The sequence below is a fragment of the Tachypleus tridentatus genome, chromosome 13, assembly GCF_004210375.1.
Source record: "Tachypleus tridentatus isolate NWPU-2018 chromosome 13, ASM421037v1, whole genome shotgun sequence".
Classification (NCBI taxonomy): Eukaryota; Metazoa; Arthropoda; class Merostomata; order Xiphosura; family Limulidae; genus Tachypleus; species Tachypleus tridentatus.
Window position 1 is genome coordinate 196,346,600 of NC_134837.1, and position 24,620 is coordinate 196,371,219.

General features: G+C 34.6%; 1 protein-coding gene across 2 annotated transcripts in view; it reads right to left on the reverse strand.

Moving 5' to 3' along the window:
- Window positions 1-21,421, reverse strand: part of Vps28 (vacuolar protein sorting 28) — a 32,502-nt gene extending 11,081 nt beyond the window's left edge. For both annotated transcript variants that reach the window (XM_076477725.1, XM_076477724.1), the window contains exons 1-4: window positions 21,243-21,421; window positions 18,537-18,597; window positions 8,897-8,986; window positions 4,449-4,554 (exon numbers count right to left, since the gene is read on the reverse strand). In XM_076477725.1, coding sequence (XP_076333840.1) covers window positions 4,449-4,554; window positions 8,897-8,986; window positions 18,537-18,597; window positions 21,243-21,297 — 312 coding nt within the window. In that variant the 5' untranslated portion in view covers window positions 21,298-21,421. The remainder of the gene's footprint in view (window positions 1-4,448; window positions 4,555-8,896; window positions 8,987-18,536; window positions 18,598-21,242) is intronic.
- Window positions 21,422-24,620: the final 3,199 nt, after the last annotated feature.

Consider the following 24,620-nt stretch of genomic DNA (forward strand, 5'->3'; position numbering starts at 1 on the left):
CTAAGCTGAGCAAAACAACAGATTTATTTATATCATTGTAATTATCATTTCATCACTGTCTGGATGGTGAACAACCAGTAAGCAGCTAATCAGAGATTAGTGTAGCTTCACTCAAAGCATAATTTCAGTTACATTCCCAAAATGACAAAACTGAAATACTTCCCATCTGAACTGGAATGACCCTTCACAATTAAATCTCTGATATCAATAGGTGTTCAACAGAGAAATTTGAAAGTCATACCTAGAAAAATAATTGTACTTGGTCATAAGACTTTACTTCTATTGCCACACAGTCCAAAACACATACCACTTGCATGCTAGATGTACAACAGGAGTGGACAGAAAAAGTTCTTATTAACATCAAGGCTATAATTAGGTGAGACATGCTGAGCACAAGTACAACAACTTGTCAACATAGTAATACTAACTGACTAATAAAATTATCTCATGTTTCGACTGCTTCATACCTTTAATTTTATCTTAGTAATTCAGATTACATAGGTGTCTTTAAAACACTCTTTTAATTCTCTTCTAAGTACACAAAAGTAGAAATTCACTCACTTCAAATCAACTTATAAAATTTATCTACAAATGATCAATGTTCATGCAACTAGAAATCTAAACATATTCTATAATTTAAAAAATTAATAAGAAAGTGACAACAATGATGAAAATTAACCATAACTTTTATTTAAAATGAAACTAAAGCTGATATTGATTGTAAAAAAATATGAAATCATGTTTTAGACTTCTCTTTTTATGATTTGAGACTAAATATATTTTATGGATAGTTTCCATTAGTGTACATTAAGAACATGTGAACAGATTTGAAATAAATTTACAAAATAACCTTCTTATTTATTATTTCTTGTTCAACAAAAAGTGTCAAGCATATTCAGGATCAATGAACTAAACCAACTGTTTTTATAAACACAAGGAAATGTTAAAAATATACATCATGTAGATAATACACATAACTGTGAAGACAATTAAAAATGTAAACCATGTACATAATACACATAACTGTGAAGACAATTAAAAATGTAAACCATGTACATAATACACATAACTGTGAAGAAATGTTAAAATTATATATCATATACATAATACAGATAACTGTGAAGAAAATTAAAAATATATACAAAAACTACTGTTAACAGTTTTTAAAGTTACACAAAAGACGATCAGAGTGAAAAACCAATTTCACTTTTCGCAAGCTGGGTATAAGAAATTAGTATCAATAAACAGAGGTGCAGGGTTTTCTAGTATTCTGTTAAATTGCAGCTTGCATACCAGTAATGTGTGCATCAGGATATTTTTGTTATTCAGAATTGGTTTTTCACAGCATTGTTTTCAATTATGTTTTCAAAATTTCCACACTATCAGCAGAAAAAAAAAATAATTAAAGACAATTTTCATGAATTTCCATAGTGTTTTTATTTTGAAACTATTGGCAAAAAATAGCTATAACATTATATTTAAAACAAGTGCCCACTATAAATAATTTAAATGCTTTATTTGCATAGGGTTGAACATGCGACTAGCTACAAATTATTTGTTGTCATAGATGTAGCACTACTTCTTCTATTACAAAAGATGATCATTTTCAAACCTCTCACCTTATTGGTTTTAATGGGAATTCTGAAAAGAGTTATCAAGAAATGCTCTTAGCAAATGCTCATTGACAGGCAATAATACCAGAAAAGTGGAAAAAAAATATATGCACAACATTTCCAAATAACTAGATGATTTGTCAGAACAAGTGCTTCAAGCTATGTATTTTTTTGCCAATTCAATAACAAGTTGCATATCAGATGAAGTATAAATGATGTACAAGGGAAACTTGTAATGTAACAACTTCGTTTGGGGTTATATTTATTTCATTTGTGTTACTACCTTTTATATTATCTTTGTGTCAGGCTATGATATAACTTTCTTAAAAAATTCTTCACATATATTTCCAACATAAGTAGCTTCAATCACTTTATCACTGAGGTTAAACTATCTACATAGTGTTGTTAATTACAATTTACAATACAAGCATAAATGCCTTAGTACTCTAAACATTATATAACAATAGTAAAGGGAGATTTAGCTCAGGAATACTTGTGTAAAGTCAACAAATAGTTGGTCTAGGTTGAGTATTAAACATGTGCATGCATTTACAAACATCTAATTAGGTAGTAAACCTTGTTATATAGTGTTTCCTGATATGATTAAAATATACAGAGGTTAATGGTTTACAATATGCTATCTGCCAATTGTACTCAGTATTGTTAAGCTATGCCCATGCAACCAAAAAGTAACCTCAGTAAGTAAATACTTTGAGCAATATGTTGCAATACACTTACAAATACCACAATAGAAAATTTCAGACAGTACCCACTCCTTCCAATAAATGATGTAATTACATCACTCTCTGATGTCCTTCTACAACATGATAATTCTAGGACCAATACTACTCATAATGTGAATTACTACAGTTAAATCGTTTGTAGGTTTGATAGTTCCTTCACACCCACATAACTTTCACCTGACATCTTTCTTGTCCTCTCAAGGATGGGTTACACCACATTGCATCTTACCACATGGTAATGGTAATATGAAGATGTAGACCAAGGTTTCTGTGGTGTTTTGCTGTTTCTCTTAGTTTAAGGAGGATGTTTTAGGACCATGGCAATTTCTTCAACTCATTTCCATGTTGTGAAAAAGTTAGAACATAAAGAGCCATTTGTAGCTGTCCTAATACACTACCAATAATCCTACATTTTCAAAAACACTCATAGGAAACCAACCCATATATACATCTACATTACTAATCCAATCATCTACTCAGAGTAAAAAATGGAATTATTAAAACGTTTACATGGGAATAGAGAAAATCTACAATACCCAAAAATCAAACAAGATAATTCATTCATCAACAACACCTTTCATTTTATGAGTTACTAAACTCTATTACTCTGACACAGAAACTTTAAACACCATCTCCACACTGTCTGCCATCACACTGAGCTATAACTTCAGGAACATTAGGAAGAAATCTAAAACCAAAGTTTGTTTTAAATCACCCTTATATCTCAGAAATATCACCACAAAAACAAAGCATTCTTGCAATTGTTAAGCTAAAATTACAAATTATCCTTCAGTTGTAGTGCAGTCAATATTAAAAAAACAAGAAGAACAATCAAATAGTAGACAGAAAATATGATACAACAAGTTCCAAAACCCATGTAAATCTACGACAGGACACTTGTTTCAACAGGACAAGTGCGTAAGAATACGTACTACAACACTAGAAACTTACAACAATGAAAGCCTAAAAACAGAAAATAAACTGAAACCATTTCTACACCTTACTTGTTAAAGTAGTAACAAATAAACCTAGAATCAACTGACGTCAAGGGCTAGAACAATCAAATAGTAGACAGAAAATATGATACAACAAGTTCCAAAACCCATGTAAATCTACGGCAGGACACTTGTTTCAACAGGACAAGTGCATAAGAATACGTACTACAACACTAGAAACTTACAACAATGAAAGCCTAAAAACAGAAAATAAACTGAAACCATTTCTACACCGTACTTGTTAAAGTAGTAACAAATAAACCTAGAATCAACTGACGTCAAGGGCTAGAACAAGTCGTATCAAGAACTGCATTTTGCAGAAGCTTGATAAAAACTGGATTAAAAATATTCCCAAACAACAACTTCACTACAAATGCAGCCTTCTCTCAGCATTACTGTCTTACAGTTTCTTTATTTACAACATACAAATGTGATAAAGAATCTGGCAGGGAACCTAAAGTGTCATCTCAAAACCAATAAAAACCCACAGAATACTCAGTTCATAAATTGAACATATTGTCTAGATTCCTTTTAGAAGATGGCATGATGAATTATTTTGAACAATGATCAAGATTCATTGTATTTCATTGTGTAGATATGTTGGTTGCGATCTAATGTAACTAGATAACAGGAAGAACCATTCTTCAATTTTATTAGCTCATCTCAAAGATTACAATGATTTACAGGAACTTTGTATAAATTAGAGAGAGAAATATCTGTGTAAACACACAGAAAGCCAAATAAACCTCGTGCACAGTGCTTCTTACTCCGAGGCTTAACATTTTAAACATCAAGCTAGTTTTTAGCAGATTAATCAACGATTTGCTAAAATACTCAGTGTAAAAATTAAAGTTGCTTTGAGAAATGAACAAAGTATAAATAAACACAACTTATTTGATATTTCTGATAAAATACAAGAGCTATGTTTTATAAAATATCTATTAAAAGAGGGGTAAAATCAACTGTATATTTTAAAGAAATGCATGTACCAACACTGCCATTTGTCTTGTATCCATAGGCTGATAAAGGCAGAAACCAACAATATTGCTTGGTTTATGTTAATCACTTTTCAGTTGATTAATGTAAACTTAGCTTACCCTGAACTTTTTAAGAAAAGATTCCACATTTGGAAATTCATCACTTTGCACCTGCTTAAAGGCAGCTTTATACTGAACAAGTAACTTGGAGCAAGCAGCTGTATATCTGGAGATAAAGAAATCAAGTAATCTTTGGTGAGTATCAGTATTGGATTATTTAATACAGAAAAACAAATCATAAACACACTAAGCAATAATGAACACAAATAATATCTTATCTTGTATACATAAATTTATTTCTAACAGAGCTATCAGTTTAGTGTAAATAAAGTTGTTTCATGAAGACAAGTAGGGCATGAAAAGAATGTTAATTTAGTGTAAATCAACACAAACAGACTAGATGAGGTAACATAGATGATCCAGATGCTTCATTTGCAAATTACCAAAAATAAAGGAACATATACTAACTCTCAACACATAGCAATGAGATGGCAAATTATAAATATTTTTAGCAACTGTTACCAAAATAATCATTACTGGGTATTTATCATTATTCAAATTTTCACACAATTTTAAATTTTCTTACAGTTGTTGTGAATCTTAGTGGATTTGGTATGACAGTTTTCTGGTCTTTGTATCAAACCATGTCCACATTAAGTCCCTGATAACAAGCTAACTTTGTACTGGTATTTATTAACTAGTTTAGATACCATAAAGCAAATAGCTTCTATTTATTAGTCGAAAATTATTAGGGTTTTTCATAGTTAATATCTAATAGTTTAGATATCATGGATTTAGTAGCTTTCATTAATTAGTTGTTAATTTATAGGGTTCTCAATGGTTACTATTCCCTAGTTTAGATAACATGAATCTGGTAGCTTTCATTTATTAGCTGTTAATAAAGAGGGTTCCTTCGGATTATTATTTACAAGTTTAGATATCATGGGTATAGTAGCTTTTATTTATTAGTTGTTAATTAATAGGGTTCTCATGGTTACTATTCACTAGTTTAGATAGCATAAATCTAGTAGCTTTCATTTATTAGTTGTTAATAGAGGGTTCCTTAGGGTTATTATTTACTAGTTTAGATATCATGGGTATAGTAGCATTTATTTATTAGTTGTTACTTGGCCTGGCATGGCCAAGCGCGTAAGGTGTGCGACTCGTAATCCGAGGGTCGCAGGTTCGCCCTCGTCGCGCTAAACATGCTCACTCTCCCAGCCGTGGGGGTGTATAATGTTACACCCAATCCCACTATTCGTTGGTAAAAGAGTAGCCCAAGAGTTGACGGTGGGTGGTGATGACTAGCTGCCTTCCCTCTAGTCTTACACTGCTACATTAGGGACGGCTAGCACAGATAGCCCTCGAGTAGCTTTGTGCGAAATTCCAAAACAAACAAACAAACAAACAAACAGTTGTTAATTAATAGGGTTCATCATGGTTATTATTCACTAGTTTAGATGTGATGGATCTAGCAGCTTTCATTTATTAGTTGTTAATTAAACAGGGTTCATTTCTTCAATGGTTATTATTTACTAGCTTATATACCATGGATATAGTTGCTTTCAGTTAAATTAATCTTGTTGATTAACAGGGTTCTTTGTGATTTTTATTTAGTAGAGTTGTTAGTAGGTTTTGTTTATTAGTCATTAGATACTGGAATTGTGGGTACTTTCAATTATCAGTAATCAGACAATGGGGTTATTGGTGGGTTTTATTTCCTAGTCATTAAAAAGCAGGGTTGTTGGTGGGTTTTGTTTAGTAGTCATTAGATAGTAAGGTTCTTAGTGGTATTTATATATTAGATGTCACTCTTTCTTCGAGATATAATGCTCTTGTGCCAGCAATCAGAACACCAGAGAGTCTCTCATGCACTCAGAAAAGGGAGATAAAATTCTCAGCCTCAGGACCCTTTTAAGCATCTCTCGTGAGAGCCACAACAAAGGCCCAGACAGATGTAACATGAATCAGCTGATCACTGGCAGCATTAGTAGAAGCACACTCAACCTCTTGTTGACTGGAAGGGTCAAGGTGGAGAGGATTTGTGACCCACTGGACACACCCTCCTGGATGCCAACCAGCCAACCCAAGTATGTTTGACAAGAGCAAGTTTGGTAGAACTGAATGATTAGTCAGATTTACTAATCAAATAATCAGACTGATTGAGTGATTACATTCAACCAAGCAATTATTCCTAAGAAATGCTATAAAAACGCTCCCCAAAACAACTTATAACACTAAAAATCAGGTTTTGATAATCATGGTGAACAATCCATGGATAGCTCCTGTAGCAATGTACTTAATATCAAACAAACATGACTGCAATACTTAGTTTTTTAATTATTTTCTTAAGTTGCAATATTAATAAACCAAGCTGAATAAACCTGAATTAATTAAAAATAATAATGAATATTCTTAATAAACATTTCAATTTTGTACAGTTGTAATAACTGAAAACAATAATAGTCAGAAACACTGAATTTGATTAGTTGATAATTTTTGTGACATTAATTAATTTTACCACAATTATGAATAATAAATATTTGAGATAACTGTAAACAATAATAATTAGCATTAGTTCTTTGTACAATGGTTCAGTCAATGGATTTTATAACTACTTGTACGAACAGTTATAATAACTCTAAATTTACTAAATATATCGTCAGAAAATTTTGTGCTTTTACAGATTTTACAAAAGTATTTTTAATAAATATCTGTCTGGGAATTTACAAAACCTTTACCAAGTCAGTCTGAGTGAAAGATGATTTTCATTTTAAAATGTTTGTATTATAATTTTATTTCATTTGCATAACTTATGGAACTTTTTACATGAACAAAAAGAATTTCCCAGTAAAATATTTCATCTTTTATTTTCTATACTCAACACCAAGTGCAACAAAACCATTATTGTACAGTGAAAGAAAAATATGAAATAAATGAAATAATACCCTTTTCCTTCTTGTCTGAATGTACAAGTATCTCGAGAGTTTCAAATTACGTCTTCACAATTGTAGCTGTTGAACTTTTTGAAACTGTTTATTTCTAATTTTACAGATTTATTATCAAAATCTGTTTCAGGAAAGCAATTTATTCCTCTGTGAATAGCAATAAATCACAGTGAAAACCCTCTGAATGTCTCTTGTAATCTATATATAGTGCATATGACATGTCTTATCTATGCACTCAGAGCAATACTGTGTCAGACCTCACTGTTTTCACTAACTTGGTTGTCCAGAAAATTTTAAGCTAACTTTCAAGTAAACATTTTAAGACAAAAATATGTCACTCACTAGAACAGAATGACCCAAACTACTACAGAGTGTTTGGAAAGTCACTGTGCACTTATATAGTTATTAATAGACATGTTTCAATATAGAATACAGGAGATAAATATGAATGACAATTATAAACAATGTTGAAAGTGACCCCCGTTGGCATCAATACAGGCCTGGACCCTTCTTATTTTGTTTCTAAATGCCGCTATCAGTTGCTGGCTTCAAACAGACTGAATGAATGCTGTTATTGCTGCTTTCAAAACTGCACAGTGACTTTCCGAACACCCTGTATAATCTAGTTGTAAACAGGTTAAAAATACTATAATGTTTCAATCACTAGCTCATGCATATCCCAAAACTACAAGTTCCATTAACTATAGCTTTCTCACCAGAAAACTGAAAAGTCAAACAATATGCATATGATTAAATGAGCCTATCAATCATGAATAGGTGATCATATAATTAAAAAAAAACAGAAATGGCTTCTACAGTGCAGTTTCAGACATTTATTAAGATCTCAACAAATCAAGAAGATACAAGGTTCAAAATTTCCTGTTTGTTATTTGTACTTTAGTAATTTATTGTCTGAACTGTTTTTAATGTGAAGAGAAAAATTCAGAGTAAAGAAAGATAACAATACTGTATATAAAAATCTTGAAGTATAAAGTACATTTTGATGCCAAGCTTATTGGCATGCATTGAAAATATTTAAATTTTAAGTGTAAAACATCACAACATACATTCCACTACAGCTTATATAGATTAATCACTTTCCATCATATATTTGATGAATTCAAATATGACACTAAATGATGTAATGGATGCTAATAGGTAATCAAGTTAAGTACTTAGCTCTAGTGTCTGGTGGCTTTATTTATTATTCATTGAAGTTCTTTATCAATTTTAATCATTACACAGTAGGTTCTTGGTAGCTTTTATTTATTTAATGTTCTTCATGGATTTTAATTGTTAGTCATCACACAGTAGATTGTTGGTAACTTAATTATTAGTCGATAAATACCACAGCTTTTAGTGTTTTTTAAGTCTGTTGTTATAATCTAGACTTTATGTTATCTTCTAATCATAACTTTTTGGACAAAATCAAGTTCTTATTTTACATCTAATTTTTCACACTGAATTCTTTAATTACAAAAAAACATAAAAAGGTTTCAAAGTGACAGCTACACAACTGTTAAAAAACAAACTATAACAACACATAACCACATAACATACTCTTTAGCTGTGACACAGTCTTTGATATAGGCCTTCTCCAAACACTGTAGCGTGTTGATAACAGCATACAAATCTGCCATATTGTCATATCTGTAACAGAAAAAACAAAGTTCCTTAAATATATATGTAAAAACAGCTGGTATGGGTTGAGAAAATTCTATGTAGAGGAGTGAACAAAGTTTCGGCCTTCTTCAGTCATAGTCATCCTACACTCAATTACACAACCACCTTCAAACATGTGATTAGTTATTGGTCAGTTACCTCTTTCTTTCTTTGGGAACCTGACTATGACCGAAGAAGGTCAAAACATTGTTTGCTCCTATACATAGAATTTTCTCAACCAATACCAGCCGTTTTTACATATATATTTTTCTTTACAAGTGGGTTTTCTCGTCATCACAAAAGTTCCTTAATATTAGTACAAGTTCAAACAAGAATAAAATCAATTTAATAAATTATGAATAACAACATAATAAAAATATCTACAGATTAAAGATAAGCTCATCCTAGACACAGTTTGGAGGGATGGGAGGAAATAGGTTATTTTTAAAGGAAATCTGATACACTTTAATATATAGATATTCCATGTAGAATCAATATTAACATTAATACATCTATACTGTGTATCTCATATTTGTGAACAGCAGGTAAAACATTAACTTTCCACAAGATGTTTAATTCTTCAGTCTGATATATTTCCACATAAAGATAATTAAATACATCCCTCTGGAACCAAAGAGTGTCTTTATGCTACAATTTATAAAATATTATAAGTCTATCTTGAAATTTCCAATGAGAATGGTTTTGGATGCATCTTTTCAAGACAAGTTTTCATTTATTAACTAATAAATTTTTAAGTGAAATTCAGTATCCTCAATTCTCTATACTAGCTAACACTAAGGTCTACTTGCTGGGAGTAAATTCAATATATATTGATAAAGCCACATTCTCAAAATTATTAATTAAGCAACTGACAACCTTTTATGTTTATGGTATCACTTTCTCATATTCAGCTTTAAGCTGATATATGATTTCACCTGTACTTCAGAATGGAAGGTCAAAGCACCATAACAGTCAGCAGTAAGATGAGTACTCTGGAACACTTTAAAAGCAGCTACAAGCATAATATTGCACTTGGCTTGCTGTACAATATGTACCAAGGTAGTTCTAAGCAGTTCCTGAATACTGTTGCATGTCACTTGGAGACATCAGTGCTTCTTCTACTTGACTGTTTAGCTTGTAATTAGCTCATCTTCAAATCACTTTTTCCAACCCCAATATTAAAACAGTGTGGAAAATGCCTTCTTTTAAGCCATTAAAAATATCCAAAAATTTCAGTTCAAATTAAGAAAAACTAAATTGGTTGATTGATTGATTTAGTGTTTTATGGCACAAAGCAGCTAGGCTATCTGCGCCAAATGTCCGTTAAAAAGGTAAAAACAAATTAAATGTAGTAAAATACAGAAAAGGAAATGAAGGTAAAACAAAACATCATTGAAAAACAGAAAAAGCATAAAACCAATGTTGACACCTAGTTTACAATGGTAAGAGAGAAAGCAGAGTAAAAGAAGTTGTAAAGTACTTACTCCAGCAGAATGGTAATGATCATAACCCGCCAGGAAGACTAACAGGTAAGTTCACAAACCACCGTCAGTCACCTGAAGTTGGTCTTTCCAGTCCTGGTTCCGGGTTATGTGTCATTATGGCCAGTACCAAAGGGTAAAGTAATAAAAGTTTAAAAGACATGCAGCAAAATTGGAATAACAACTCGCCAGGACGACTAACAGGTAGTTCAAATGAATAGTTCAGAGAGCAGCATTATTCATCTGAAGTTGGCCTTTCAAGTCCTAGTTTCGAGTTATTTAATGTTCTGCCCATTTTCCAAGTTCAAATTGAACTGGAGAAATTGAAACTTTGAAAAGGGAACCATAATTAAAAAGGTGTAATGAATAAATATCCAACACTTAAATGAGATTAAAAAGATTAATGGCCATTAAAAAACTAAAAACTTCATCAAGGTGGACAGTGTCACCATAACCAATAACACTGTCCAATGTGACAGATAAACCCTGGGAAAAAACATGTTTAAAATAGTGCCGTCATTGAGAGTCATAATGGTGGCAAGAAGGTAAAATGTGGCTTACAGTGATTTGAGTGTTACACAAAATACACACTGGTGCAACAGTTCCAGATAAAAGAAAACGATGAGTTAAAAAACTGTGACCAATGCGTAGTCTAGTTAGAACAACTTTCTCCTTCCGAACCTTAAGGAAGCTAGATGGCCAAAGCTCAATAAAGGGTTTTATTTGGAAAAGCTTGTTGTCTCGTTGCTCACTCCAAGTGGACTGCCAGCTAGCATGGAGCCAAGCCTTGAATACAGGACCATAGTCCATGTACGGAATACGCACAGTGGTGATAGTGCCAGAGCAGAAAGATTTAGCTGCTGTGTCTGCAAGCTCGTTCCCATGAATACCAACATGGCCTGGTATCCAGAAAAACTGGATAGAAGTAGCTGTTAATGAGAAACTGGCCAGTCGGTTTTGAATATCAGCAAGAACAAAGTGTGAGCCAACGTGTAGCGATTCCAAGGCCAGTAGAGAACTAAGCGAGTCAGTATAAATAGTGCAGTTGGAGTACTGCTCAGCTTCAATATGATCCAGGGCAAGAGATATGGCATACAGTTCAGCAGTGAACACAGAAGCTGTAGAAGGGATTCTGCACGCAACCACTGAACCGCAGCAAACCATGGCAGAGCCCACTGAATTACCTGGTTTGGAACCATCTGTATAAATTGGAACGGAATGATTGTTTGAAAGATGTTCATTAAATAAAAGACGGTACTTCCAATCTGGAGTATCTGCCTTTTTCAGATGACTGAAAGAAAGGTCACATTTGGGGGCTGTAATAAGCCATGATGCAATGGGCTGACCTGTGGATTCTGCAATGTTGTCCAAGGACAGACCTAATTCATCCAACTGTGCCTGGATGCGAAGGCCAAAAGGAGCAATGGCAGGTCGTCTGTTCTGAAAAAGTACGGCCCACTGAGGAAGGAAAACACATCCCCAGGTGGGATGCTTTGGTAAGGAACGAAGCTTCAAAGAATATAGTAAAGATAGTTGCAAACGGCAAAGATGCAGAGAAGGTTCATGAGATTCAACGTACAAGCTTTGAACTGGAGGGGTGTGGAAATCCCCAGTGCAGAGTCGAGGTCCTTGGTGATGAATGGGGTCCAGCACCTTTAAGGCCAGGGTCTGGCAGAGCCATAGACTATTGATCCATAGTCGAGTTTGGATCAAATAAGAGCACGATATACCTTTAACATAGAACATCGATCTACTCCCCAACTGGCAGCAGAGAGGGCACAAAGGATGTTCAGTGCTCTTGTGCATTTGACCCGTAGCTGCTTTAAGTGTGGTATAAAGGTCAGCTTACGGTCAAAGATAAGCCCCAAGAACTTGGTCTCAGGGACCATTGGCTGCAAAACTTCACCGATATGAAGTTCAGGATCAGGGTGAATACCTCGTTGGCAGCAAAAGTGCATGCAAACGGTTTTAGAGAGAGAAAAATTAAAGCCGTTCACCATAGTCCACTTCAGTACACGATTGAAAGCAGTTTGTAGTTACCACTCAATATATCTCATGTTCGACGACTGACATGAGATGTGAAAGTCGTCGACATACAGCCCATTCGCAACAGTGAGAGGGAGTTGTTCAGTGATGGTATTTATCTTTATACTGAAAAGTGTGACACTCAAAACACAGCCCTGAGAGACTCCAAATTCCTGTAGAAAAGAACAGGAAATTGTTAAACCCACACGAACTTGGAATCTCCTGTCCATTAAAATTTTTTCATAAACATGGGTAAATGGCCACGTATCCCATATGTATGGAGGTCTCGCAAAATGTCATACCTCCATGTTGTGTCATAAGCCTTCTCAATGTCAAAGAATATTGGCACAAGATGTTGGCATTTGAGAAAGGCTTCTCTGATTGATGTTTCAAGTCGAATTAGGTGGTCTGTGGTGGAGTGCTGTTGTCGGAACCCACACTGGGTGGGTGGGAGGAGGTTGTTTGATTCGAAAAACCAAACAAGACGAGCATTAACCATCCATTCTAAGGTCTTACAGAGACAGCTCGTCAAAGCAATTGGACAGTAGTTTGAAGGAATCTTGGGATCTTTCCCTGGCTTAGAGAAAGGTAAAATAATAGCCTGGTGCCAGGCATCAGGAAAAACATTCTCCTGCCAGATCCGGTTAAAGACAATTAGAAGGACATCAAGAGAAGCAGGAGATAGATGGTGCAGCATGTCATAGTGTACATCATCAGGTCCAACAGATATACTGCCAGACCAATGAAGGGCCATTTTCAGTTCCACCAGTGTAAAGGGACAATTATAGTCAAAGAAACAGTCAGTTCAAAAGGAAAGAGGTGAACGCTCTGCCCGAGTCTTGATGGCCAAGAAGGTTGAGGAAGAAGCAGAAGTGCTAGATACCCGGCAAAAGCTTTCACCAAGAGTATCAGCAATGCTCTGGACATCAGCCACCTCCTGACCATCTGAGAGCAAGATCGAGAGGGGGACAGAATTGTAGTGCCAACTGACCTTTCAAATCCTGTCCCATATGGCCTTGAAACTGGTAGAAGATATGATAGTTGTGAACTTAAATCAAAATTCCTTCTGGCTTTGACATCTTACCCACCTAGCATGTGCATGGGCCTGTTAGAATGCGACGCTGTCCGAAAGTGTGGGATATCTACGAAAAGTATCCCAGGCCCGTTTTTGAGCCTTCCATGCTAAGTGGCAAGCAGGATTCCATCACGGACGAGGATACCGTGGAAAATGTGTCGAGGTTTCAGGAATACACTGAGCAGCTGCTTGTATAATACAGCCAGTTATTGCTGCCACACAGTCGTCTATTGATGGCTGATTCATGATGGCAGGATCAAGTTCTGCGAGACCAGTGAAAGTGGAGCAGTCTGCCTGATCCAGCTTCCACCGGGGCTCGCAGGTAGAATGGCATCAACCACGGCCAGTCTCTCTCAAAAGTATAGGAAAATGATCACTGCCTAGTGAATAATTGTCAACCCTCCATGAAAAATGGGAGAATAATGAAGGGGAGCAAACCGAGAGATCAATAGCAGTAAAGGACTGACTAGGTGCATGAAAATAAGAGGAAGAACCAGTACTGAAAAGATAAAGATTGGGATCAGAGAGCATACATTCTACAGAGCGACCCCTCCTATCAGTAACAGCACTTCCCTGGAGGGGATGATGTCCATTTAAGTCCCTCAAGATTAGAAATGGAGACGGCAACTGTTCATAGAGAGCATCAAGGTCTGATTTATCATATGTCTCTCCAGGGAACAGGTAGATAGAACAAACAGTGATGGTATGACCCAAGGAAACACGGATGGCTACAGCCTCCAAGGGTGTGTTGAGTGACAAAGACAGGGTGGGCACATGCTGATCAACCAACAGTGCCAACCCTCCATGTACTCGTCCATCACACAGCCTGTCATTTCTGTACAGAGAAAACTGCCGAATGGCGACTGTATCAGCAGGTTTTAGAAATGTTTCATACAGGATGGTAGGAAGCAAACAGTGTTTTGATATCATCCAGATTAAAACGTAAACCTCGACAGTTCCATTGTATCAAGGTGGCCATGTTTAATGACGGGTAGGCGAAGTGGCTGGAGAACCCTTCTGTTTACGACCACATCTTTTTTCCTTTCTGTCCTTAGTCCGAGGAGGTCTATCAACCTCCATGGATCTTGCCCTGGGTAGATTAGGCAGGTCTTTGTTATTGGAAGGGGATTCCAGTGACTGAGGACGCAAACGAACGATTGTTTTGCCTCTTGGGGTGGGATGTATCAGAAGAAATGCCTGTATTTGACACTGAAGGATGTGGATCTTGAGGTTTGTTGGAATGAATGGGAGGAACAGAGATGGGTGTGGAAGTCGATTCATCTACCTTTTTAACCATGGACGTCAAAAGGCTTTTCATTTGTTTAGAAAACGATTCTCTTGGAGGCACAGAGAGATTTTTCTGCATTCCCACTGTAGTTGTGGAACGAAATGCAGCAGCATATGTCCTAGATGGAGTGGCAGGCAGCAATTTCCGAGCCTCATGATAACTAATGTTATGAGTCGTTTTCAAACACTGCACCTCTTTCTCCTCCAACCATTTTGGGCAAGAACGAAAGTAGGAAGGGTGAGAACCATTGCAGTTGATGCAATGTGGATCCATGTCACATTCATAGGCATCGTGGTCCTTGCCACCACAATGAGCACATGTCAGGGAACCACGACATGATGTCTTCGAGTGGCCGAACCTCTGATATTGGAAACTTCGGAGAGGGTTTGGAATGTATGGCTGTACCCTGCAAATTAGATAACCTGCCTTAATTGTGGCAGGTGCACGTGATGATGTAAATGTCAAAAACGAGGGTATTTGTTGGCAGTGTATCTCCATCTTTGCAAGTGGAGATGCGCTTCACTGCAGAAACTCCTTGAGTGGAGAGACCAGCAAGAATCTCTGACTCGGGGACATTCTTCAAATCCTTTTCAACAATAACTCCTCATGATGAATTCAAGGTAGAATGAGGGGTAACCTTAATAGGTACATCCTCAATTGCCGTTGAATTCAAGAGGAGTTCACTGTGTTGGGTTGTGGATGTTTCAACTAATATGTCTCCAGATCAAAGCTTCTTTACTGACTTTGGAGTGCCAGTAAGACCCTCTAGTCCCTTCTGAATAAAAAAGGGGGACATTTGCCCTAAAGGTTTTTCTGAAAGAGAATGTAATATAAGAAAATCGGGTATGCGTGTTACAGATGTTAAAGATTGCTACTCAGAGTCTTCTAGACGTGGTCGTTTACCTATTGACTGTTTTTTCACTATTTTATTTAAAATTTTTGGAGGATCCATAGGGAAAAAGAAAAATTTTGGTACCCACTGACCCCACCCACCATGGAGCCCTACGAGGGGACGCACTACAATATAATGCAAGGACAATGCAGCAACGCTATGGTTTCGTGAGCACTGTACCCAAACACCAGTATCAGGCACAATGTCCACAACACCCGTTGAGAACTTCCAACACTGGTACATGGTTGACTCTAGCCCAAGTGGACCAGCCGATTGACCCAAGGGGGGCCACCCAAAGGCTGCCCATCTACAGAAATTCAAGGCCAAAGTGGTGTGTTAGGGTTGGACCCCCTCAACCACCAGGATCCTCTCCTCCCCTTCACGGGTCGCCACACATGGCAAACACGTGGGTGGATGTTTAGATCCCAGAAAAGGTAACCAGACAAAACAGAACCTTCCCTGGGAGGTCCCCTCACCATGTACAGGAATCCACACCGAGGAGAACCGAATTGGACAGAGTTTGTTTTTTTCAACAAAAATATCCCTCACTGACTTGTGAGATGCTTGTTAAAATATTAAATGTTATGAAATATTTTATGATAGAAATAAATGTTTAAATAATAACTAACTCCTAAACATTATACTGCATTCAGTCGGCCCTTCTTGCATTTTTTTGTCATCGTGTTTCTTTCACATCCACATACCTAGCTTGAACAAAGATAATATTATTATTGACTGAACCTTATAATTACCCCCTTTACTCTGTATGGATTAACTAGTATTTAATCATCAGTATTTTAGAGTTTTTTTAAATTTATTGAAAACCCCTGATGCCATAATTCCACTGATACACTCTTTTGAGTCTTTAGAGGATTTTATTTGTTCATCAAATATGGTGTTATTTCTCCAATTAGATGTTCCTCTGGTGTAACAATATTTAAGTGATATTATAATTATCTATATAAATGTATTAAAGGGTGGTCTTTTCTGCTTTCTAAAGATTGAAGGTCACCCCCTGTAACAGATTTATTATGATCCTTAATGCAGAATAATAATAAAAAATTGTCTATGAGAAAGCTTTATTGATACAACAAAAACTGAAACTTAAAAATGGTGTAATAACAATACATTATACAAAGCAATTACAGTACAAAATCATTATAAGATAATGCAGGTTACATCAATCAGTTCTTATCAGGTGTATTATGGTCAATCATGTAAACTGAAATGCAACAATTTCAGTTAACCATAAAGTTACTGTTGAAATCTGTGTCACTGAGGTTACATATCAAGTTCACACTACGATTTGTTTCCTTATAATATACGTGCTAATGATTGTAATATCAGCAGAATGACAATGGAATACAGAAGCTATCTAAAAAGATCTGGACAAAATTTAATATTTTATTGAGTTGAAAATTTTCTCCATGTACAAGTGGTTATTGAAACTTTATACTGTATCTGTCATACACTTTTAACACATAAGTGTACATACTTTAACATTCAACAGAGACAAAATCACTTTATAATGCATCCCAAGATCACAGACCAAAATTACCTAAATGTTACTTTTATTATTATTTACCACCATATAATTTTCAATTACAGAGATATCTTCTCAGCATTTTGTATCAATTCAACATTATGACCTCCATAATATTTCCTGCAATGTTGTCACTAGAAATATTCTGTCTAATTCTATGAAATTCACCATGCAGAACTTTGAGATTGATACAGCACCACCAATAAATGCTTATAGTTTTGTAACTCTCTGAGCTTTAAGGTGTATTCTGTAAATAGCAAACAGCTTATACAGAAAACCAGTGTGTTTTTTCTCATTGTAGCTTCACAAAAACATTCCTTTTGTTACTACCTTACAAAAAGAGTGGAGATGCATCTCAATCCTACCCTTCACCATGTTACATTCTGACAGGTTCCCTCAATACTTAACATTTTACTAACTATGATTAACTGATTACAGTTGAATTATCTCATAAATATATTTAAAATCTTCAAAATCTGCAAATTCCTTAAATATTGTGGTTTGTAAAAGGTTCACAAAATAACTTCTAATTAATATTTCTGATTTTTGTTGGATTTTGTTTTTGACAAAAATAACTCAAAGCAAGCAAAGAAAAATAAACCTTCAAATATTAGATCATGTGTACAGAAGATTTTGAAAAGCCTTACAAAAACAATAATCATGTTTGAGATGGTTATTTCAGAGATACTGATGGTTAGAATATCATACAGATTCTAAATGAAAACTACAAAGTTGAACTTTTTTCTTCTGCAGGAAAAGACATTTATGTTCTTAAGGTTCATCCACCTCTGGCCTTTTGTTTTTCATTCAAACTTCAGATTTAACAGTCAGTTTGATTACTGACAAACATTAGCTAAAAAATTCCTGGATAAGTGCTAGACAATTCTTAAGTCATTCAATTAAATTTTTCATTAGTTAGTGTTTTTGATAAGACAAACAAACAATAAATACTAAATCTAAAATAGTTGTAACAGTCATTAAACTTGTATTTCATTAACTGACAGTTTTTATTAACCCAGTAAAAATAGGAGTTTTCTGGTGACATAATTGTATTTTCTTTAAGTTCAGTGCCTTGCCTATACTGCATGTGGTGAATACCTACTTTTCTACACAACTTATTCTGACAAGAACTACAGATTGTAACACTCAAATATTCCAACCAGTCAGCCATGACAGCAGTTTGCAGCCATATTAATATAACATAATGTACTTAAGTAATAAATTACTCTCTTACTTCTCTCTTTCCCTGGCACTTCTGTAGAGACGAACTTCTTCATACAACTCAGGTCTGTTCTCTAAAAACATTAAGAACACAAGAACTTTCTATGCTCACCATACACAAAACCAATGCTGCTCAAATATGTAACATTTAAAAAATATCACACTGTGATTAATACATGTAAATAATGATATGACCTACTTAACTGTTCTTCAGCCTAATTGCAAAAGGAAACATTTTTAAGAACATACAACTGTTAATACAGATGTTTTATATTCAAGATAACAATTGACAGTAACAGTGGCTGTGATAACACACAGGAAACAAAATACCAGTTTACTATTTAAGGCCATCTTTGCACATCCATGCATGAGAAAACAAAAAGAAAAATTTTTAATTATTTTTTTATTTTTCAGAATTTGATTGGTTAATTCTTGTAAAGTTTCAGGCTCCATTACAGTAGATGGCATTTCATTCCATAAGAAAACAAGCTGTTAGAAAAATAAACATAGAGGCTGGATACCTAGCAGATCCGAATGATATTTCAAATAGTGAATATCCAGCACTGTGCAAAAATTTAAATATAGAGAAGCTATGATCACCTCTCACTAGACACAGAGAATAAGTAACAGTAATTTATAGCACTAATTTGTCTACAAGCTTTACTCAACAATCTCAATATAACTTTTTCACTGAAAAACTAAACATTGATAATCATTCTTGTTTTGTGCATGCGTTTATTACAAGCTTCCAGGAAAGATCACAACATATATTAGTTATCTGGCAGTCCATTATTTCAAAATTATAAATATTGATAACCTTCCAATATGATAATTTATATTATATATATTATAATTATTATTACTAGCCTTATCTATTATCGTTTTTGCCAGCACCATTAACATCATTATCACTTTTGTTGGCATTATTAACATCATTATCACTTTTGTTGGCATTATTAACATCATTATCACTTTTGTTAGTATTATTATCATTACTATTATTGTTGTAATCCATCAATATTAAAGTTTTTTGGATAGTTGAGTATTCAGTATGCAAACAATCAATCCACTGCAAAATATAAAACAGTCTTTAATGTAGTCTAGCCTGTCTTTTACAAATATTCAATTTATGTCCTCTTTCTTGATGAAAATCAGAGTATAGAACAAGAAATCAAAGCCTTTTATCCTATTATTTCTCAAGATAATCTTGAAAACTTCAATAAAATACATCTTATCTTTTCTCAGGAGAAGACAGAGATTGTAACCTATTCTCATCAGACTCTTCTCTACCCATAATTATCACTGGAGCTTCTTCGAACCCTCTCACTAAGTCAATTACTTTGGTAGATAAGGGGATCTAAAGCTTACACAGTTTTCCTTGTAAGATCTAACAAATGATTTGTGTAAAGAGATAACTGGACTTAATTTAAAATACTATGTTCAGTTTAGGTCTCCTTGTTTAAGAAAGAATACTGAACCATTAGAAAGGGCTACAAAGACAGTTTTTGGAATTGAAGGGTTATCTTACAACTCCTATTAGGTTAATATGTATTAGCTTATTTTCTCTTAAGAATAAGAGGAAATGTTATTGATGTTATAGGTTTATCTGAGATACTGGTAGAATAAAGAATTCCAATTTTTTTATGTTGTATTCTGAGAATAATAAGATGAAATAACACAATTTTAAGATTTAAAAAACAAAAGCTAAGCTCCAGAGTACAACTAAAGAGTTTAATTTTTCTGATCAGACAACTGGTTTGTGGAAGGTTGTGCAGTCAGCACTGGTAAAAGCTGGCATTTTACAAGAGTTAAAAATGGGAATCAATGATTTCATAAATAAGAGTGTGCAGATGTATATGCAGAGACATCCTTTAAGGAACAACTGTTATATTGTTGTTTGTATGTTAATTAATCTGTTATTGATAACTTTATTAACACAATGTCATTGTGTTCTACAGTGTCTAGTATTTGAGCACCTGGCAAGAATGTTAATTTCTAATGTTAGATTTAGATTTTTGTGGTTCACATGAAACAACTTTAACAGTAAAACTGGTAGGAGAGTACTTGCAATTTGTACACCTCTTCATCAATTCATACCCCCAATACAAGCAGCTAGAAATTTGAATTCATTGATCTGATATTTTAGTTCCAACTGGACAAGCTTCTATAACTATTTCTTTTACTACTATGTACTCTTTCTAATCTGCCATGACTAAAGCCTAAACCACAATCTTCCCTAAAATATATACATGTGAAAACGGCTGGTTTGGGTTGAGAAAATTTTTTATGTAGAGTAGCGAACAACGTTTACCTTCTTCGGTCATCGTCAGGTTTACCAGAGAAGGTCGAAACGTTGTTCGCTCTTCTAAATAAAATATTTTCTCAACCCAAACCAGCAGTTTTTACATATATATTTTTCTCTACAAGTGGGTTTTCTCGTTATCACTGATTACAACCTTCCCTAAACCCTTTAATTTAGTCTCAATTCAAGGTCCGAGTAACATACTTTTAAATAATTGTGATAAGTAATAAGTCAAATAATAAGGTCCACAATTATTATAAGCTTCCAACTTCTTCACAGTGACATAGACATTGATATATTTTGTCAAGGTACTGCTACTGACAGTGTAACAACAACATACGCAGTGACATCAGCTTCACTTCAAAGTTCATCTTACACGAATAAAAAATTTAAGTTTATACAAAAAGTTAAGCCTACCTGTCTGTACGTTAGACGCCGTAGATATAGGTGATACTCCAGTAAAAAGTGACATTTTATAATAATATAAAGAAAATTTTTCTTTACTATTATTATTCAAACTCGAACAATTTATATTACTGTACAAAAACCTCAAACACTATGACTAATGGTGAGTGTGTGAATCACTCTGCCCTCTATTATTAGCAGATGAAAACTTAAACATTATGCGAAATATATTACAATTTGTATGCATTGACAAAAAAAATGATCTAAGCTATGTTTTGATAATAGTTTCAAAGTTTAAATTGCCTTACTACGTAAGACGTTGAGCCTTAGAAAACCAAAAGTATTAAATTATTTCACAATTATATGAAAAACATGCACATGCACTCGCATTCTCATATGAATTAAGGATGTTTATATTAATATTGTTGGTTGGTTGATTTGGTGTTTTATGGCACAAAGGAGCTAGACTACCTGCGCCAGACAATTATTTATATGTCCTTAATTAATTTACTTTAAAGGAACGTGTAAATTCAGTTTAAAAACACTATGGCGTAATGTTGTTTCAGTTTTACAGGCTCGAAAATCTAAAAATATATCATTCAAAATTTCTTTCCTAAAAAACGATAGTTTACTACATACTGTATATTATTATATTTTCTAATAAGTTTTGTCGCCCCCACTAGCTCAGCTGTAAGCCTGAAGACTTGTGCAATGAACACTGAATTTCGATATCTGTAGCTTTGTGCTTAACAAACAACTTTGGAAATTTAATTACAAATAATAACTCATTTCTAAATGTACAATATAAATTATTTAAATAAACTTCTAACAAATCATTAATTTCAACGAAATAAAAAATAGTATATTTGTTTTATAATTGCCATGAGCCAGTCTTTACTTTCGGGAAAGAATAGTTATTTAATAAAAAGTTGCTTTTAAATAATTTCTATGCAAACTCGTTGAAAGTGTTTATTTTTTCCCCTTTTGATGATATGATACAGGGGCACATCCTGTATTTTCTTAACCAGCTTAAATCCCACAGAAATTTTTATAACTTATTGTTTAGTCTGTTTCCATGTAGTTTTAGCATAAAAGCGCGATCCAGAAAACCGACGAAATATTTTATAGAAAAAAGATTATGCGAGATCGAAAAGTCTCGTAATGATGCAACCGCAAAAAAAAAAAAAAAAACATATAGGATTCCTTGTAAGTAAGGAACATATGTACTTAGAGAGTTCTACCTAGATGTAGGAATATGTTTGCGTGCGTTTCGAATTTCACGCAAAGCTACACGAGGACTGTCTGTGTTAACCTTCCCTAATTTAGCAGTGTAAGACTAAAAGGAAGACAGATAGTTATCACCACCTACCGTTAACTCCTGGGCTACTTTTTTACCAACGAATAGTGGGATTGATCGTAACTTATAACGCCCCCACGGCTGAAGTAGCGAGCACGTTTGGCGTGACGAGTCAAGCGCCTTAACCACCTGGCCATGCCGGGTCAGGGGAAATGAGGGTAAGAGTAATAAATTGGAAATATCAATATTACGTTGTTACGCGAGTTAATTGTTTGTTTGTTTTTCAATTTCGCGCAAAGCTACACGAGGGCTATTTGTACTAGCCGTCCATAATTTAGCAATGCAAGACTAGAGGGAAGGCAGTTAGTTATCACCACCCACCGCCAACTCTTGGGTTACTCTTTTACCAACGAATAGTGGGATTGACCATTACATTATGACACCCTCACGGCTGAAAGGGCGAGCATCTTTGGTACGACGGGAGTTCGAACTCGCGACCCTCGGACTACCACTCGAATGCCTTAACCCACCTGGCCATGCCAGGCCTCGCGAGTTAATAAAGTTGTGTCCTGAACTTCTAATAATTGTCTGTTTTTCGTACTCCCAATATTCGTTTACTTTTGACAAGACAAATTATTCTCTTCCAAACTGTTAATTTCACAACATATTGACCATTATATCTTTCACTCCTACAATGGCTAACTAATTTTTTTACTTTCTCCCTTAACTTTAATTTTACTCTGTATCTACTCGTTTGGTCGCAGATATTTATACATCTATTGCTTAGGTCTTCTAAATATCTCTATAACCTTCCTATCTATGGATTGCAGAAATGGCATCCGTGAATTACAAACACAAATAGTGTAACAATACCTTACTAAAGTCTTTCACATGTGGCATAATATCCTCCTTAAGAAAAATACTTTTTCCACCATATACAAAGACTATTTTCATTTCAATTAGTATATTAAATGTAGTCTACACCAACATTCACAGTTCCTTTGTCTTTTGTCTGTATCTCCTAGCATAATGTCTCCAATGGATCTTCACCTTGATTCATGTTGATCTTGTGTTTCTTGAGCTCTCTTTCCTAGTTTTTCTTTATATTGGTCAACTAGATTTTGTTCCTCTTTACTTTGGGCACTGCCCCTAAACTTCTGCAATGAATTGTCATTTTTCTTCACTTTCTTCAGCTCCTGCAAGCATGCATTTGGGATGTCATTTTTCAAGACTTTAAGAGGCTTGATATATTGCCTGCTCTTTTTCCTTTGAGCTCTTTTGGTGACTTCAGTTGCTTCAGCACTTTTTCTTGTCTAGTTCCTCCAGGTTCTTACTACCTGATATGTTTCTAATTGCCAAGCCATATAATAGTGCCTTTATACACATGGCTTCAAGATCTTATACATTAAATAGAATATTCACTCCAATTTGTGTTGTGGGAACCTTTCTCACTGTTCCATCAACTGGCACAAACAGACATACTTTGCCTGTCATCTAATAATCAGTTACTGAACTGGTTCTCACTGCTGCACTATTGCACCTAGTATCTTATGAAAGAATGCAATTTCTTGTCTCCAGCATAGCCTTCACATATTGGCATGCAATGATTTGTTAGCACATTTCAATCACTTATGGCACTGTAGATCCACTTTCTGAATTGAACTATCACTTGTGCTCTGATCAAGCATGTTGTGGTAAACCTGACATGGTTTCTTGGTTCTGTTGCTTCTGGCACTAGAATCCATGGTGCCAGTCACTCTTTTTTTGTGTCTTACCAGAACTATCTTTATAAATAGCTCCAGGTGCTTTGAGATTTCTGTTGTTACTTGTTGATAATGAATTTGTATTTCTTTGTGTCTAATTTTATAACAAAGATGGAATATAGGCTCTCTTAGGCCTCTTAGATATTTTTATCTTGTCAGTTACACTCCCTCCAAGGTGTACCAGCTTGATCATCTCATTCACATATTTTGTTGGTCTCTCCTTTAAGAATAGTAATATGTTAGTTGAGTACATGATCATGAACTCTTCTCACATTAATAAATCTGTCAGACTCTCAAAGTTATTTTCACACTTGGCCACATCAATCTATC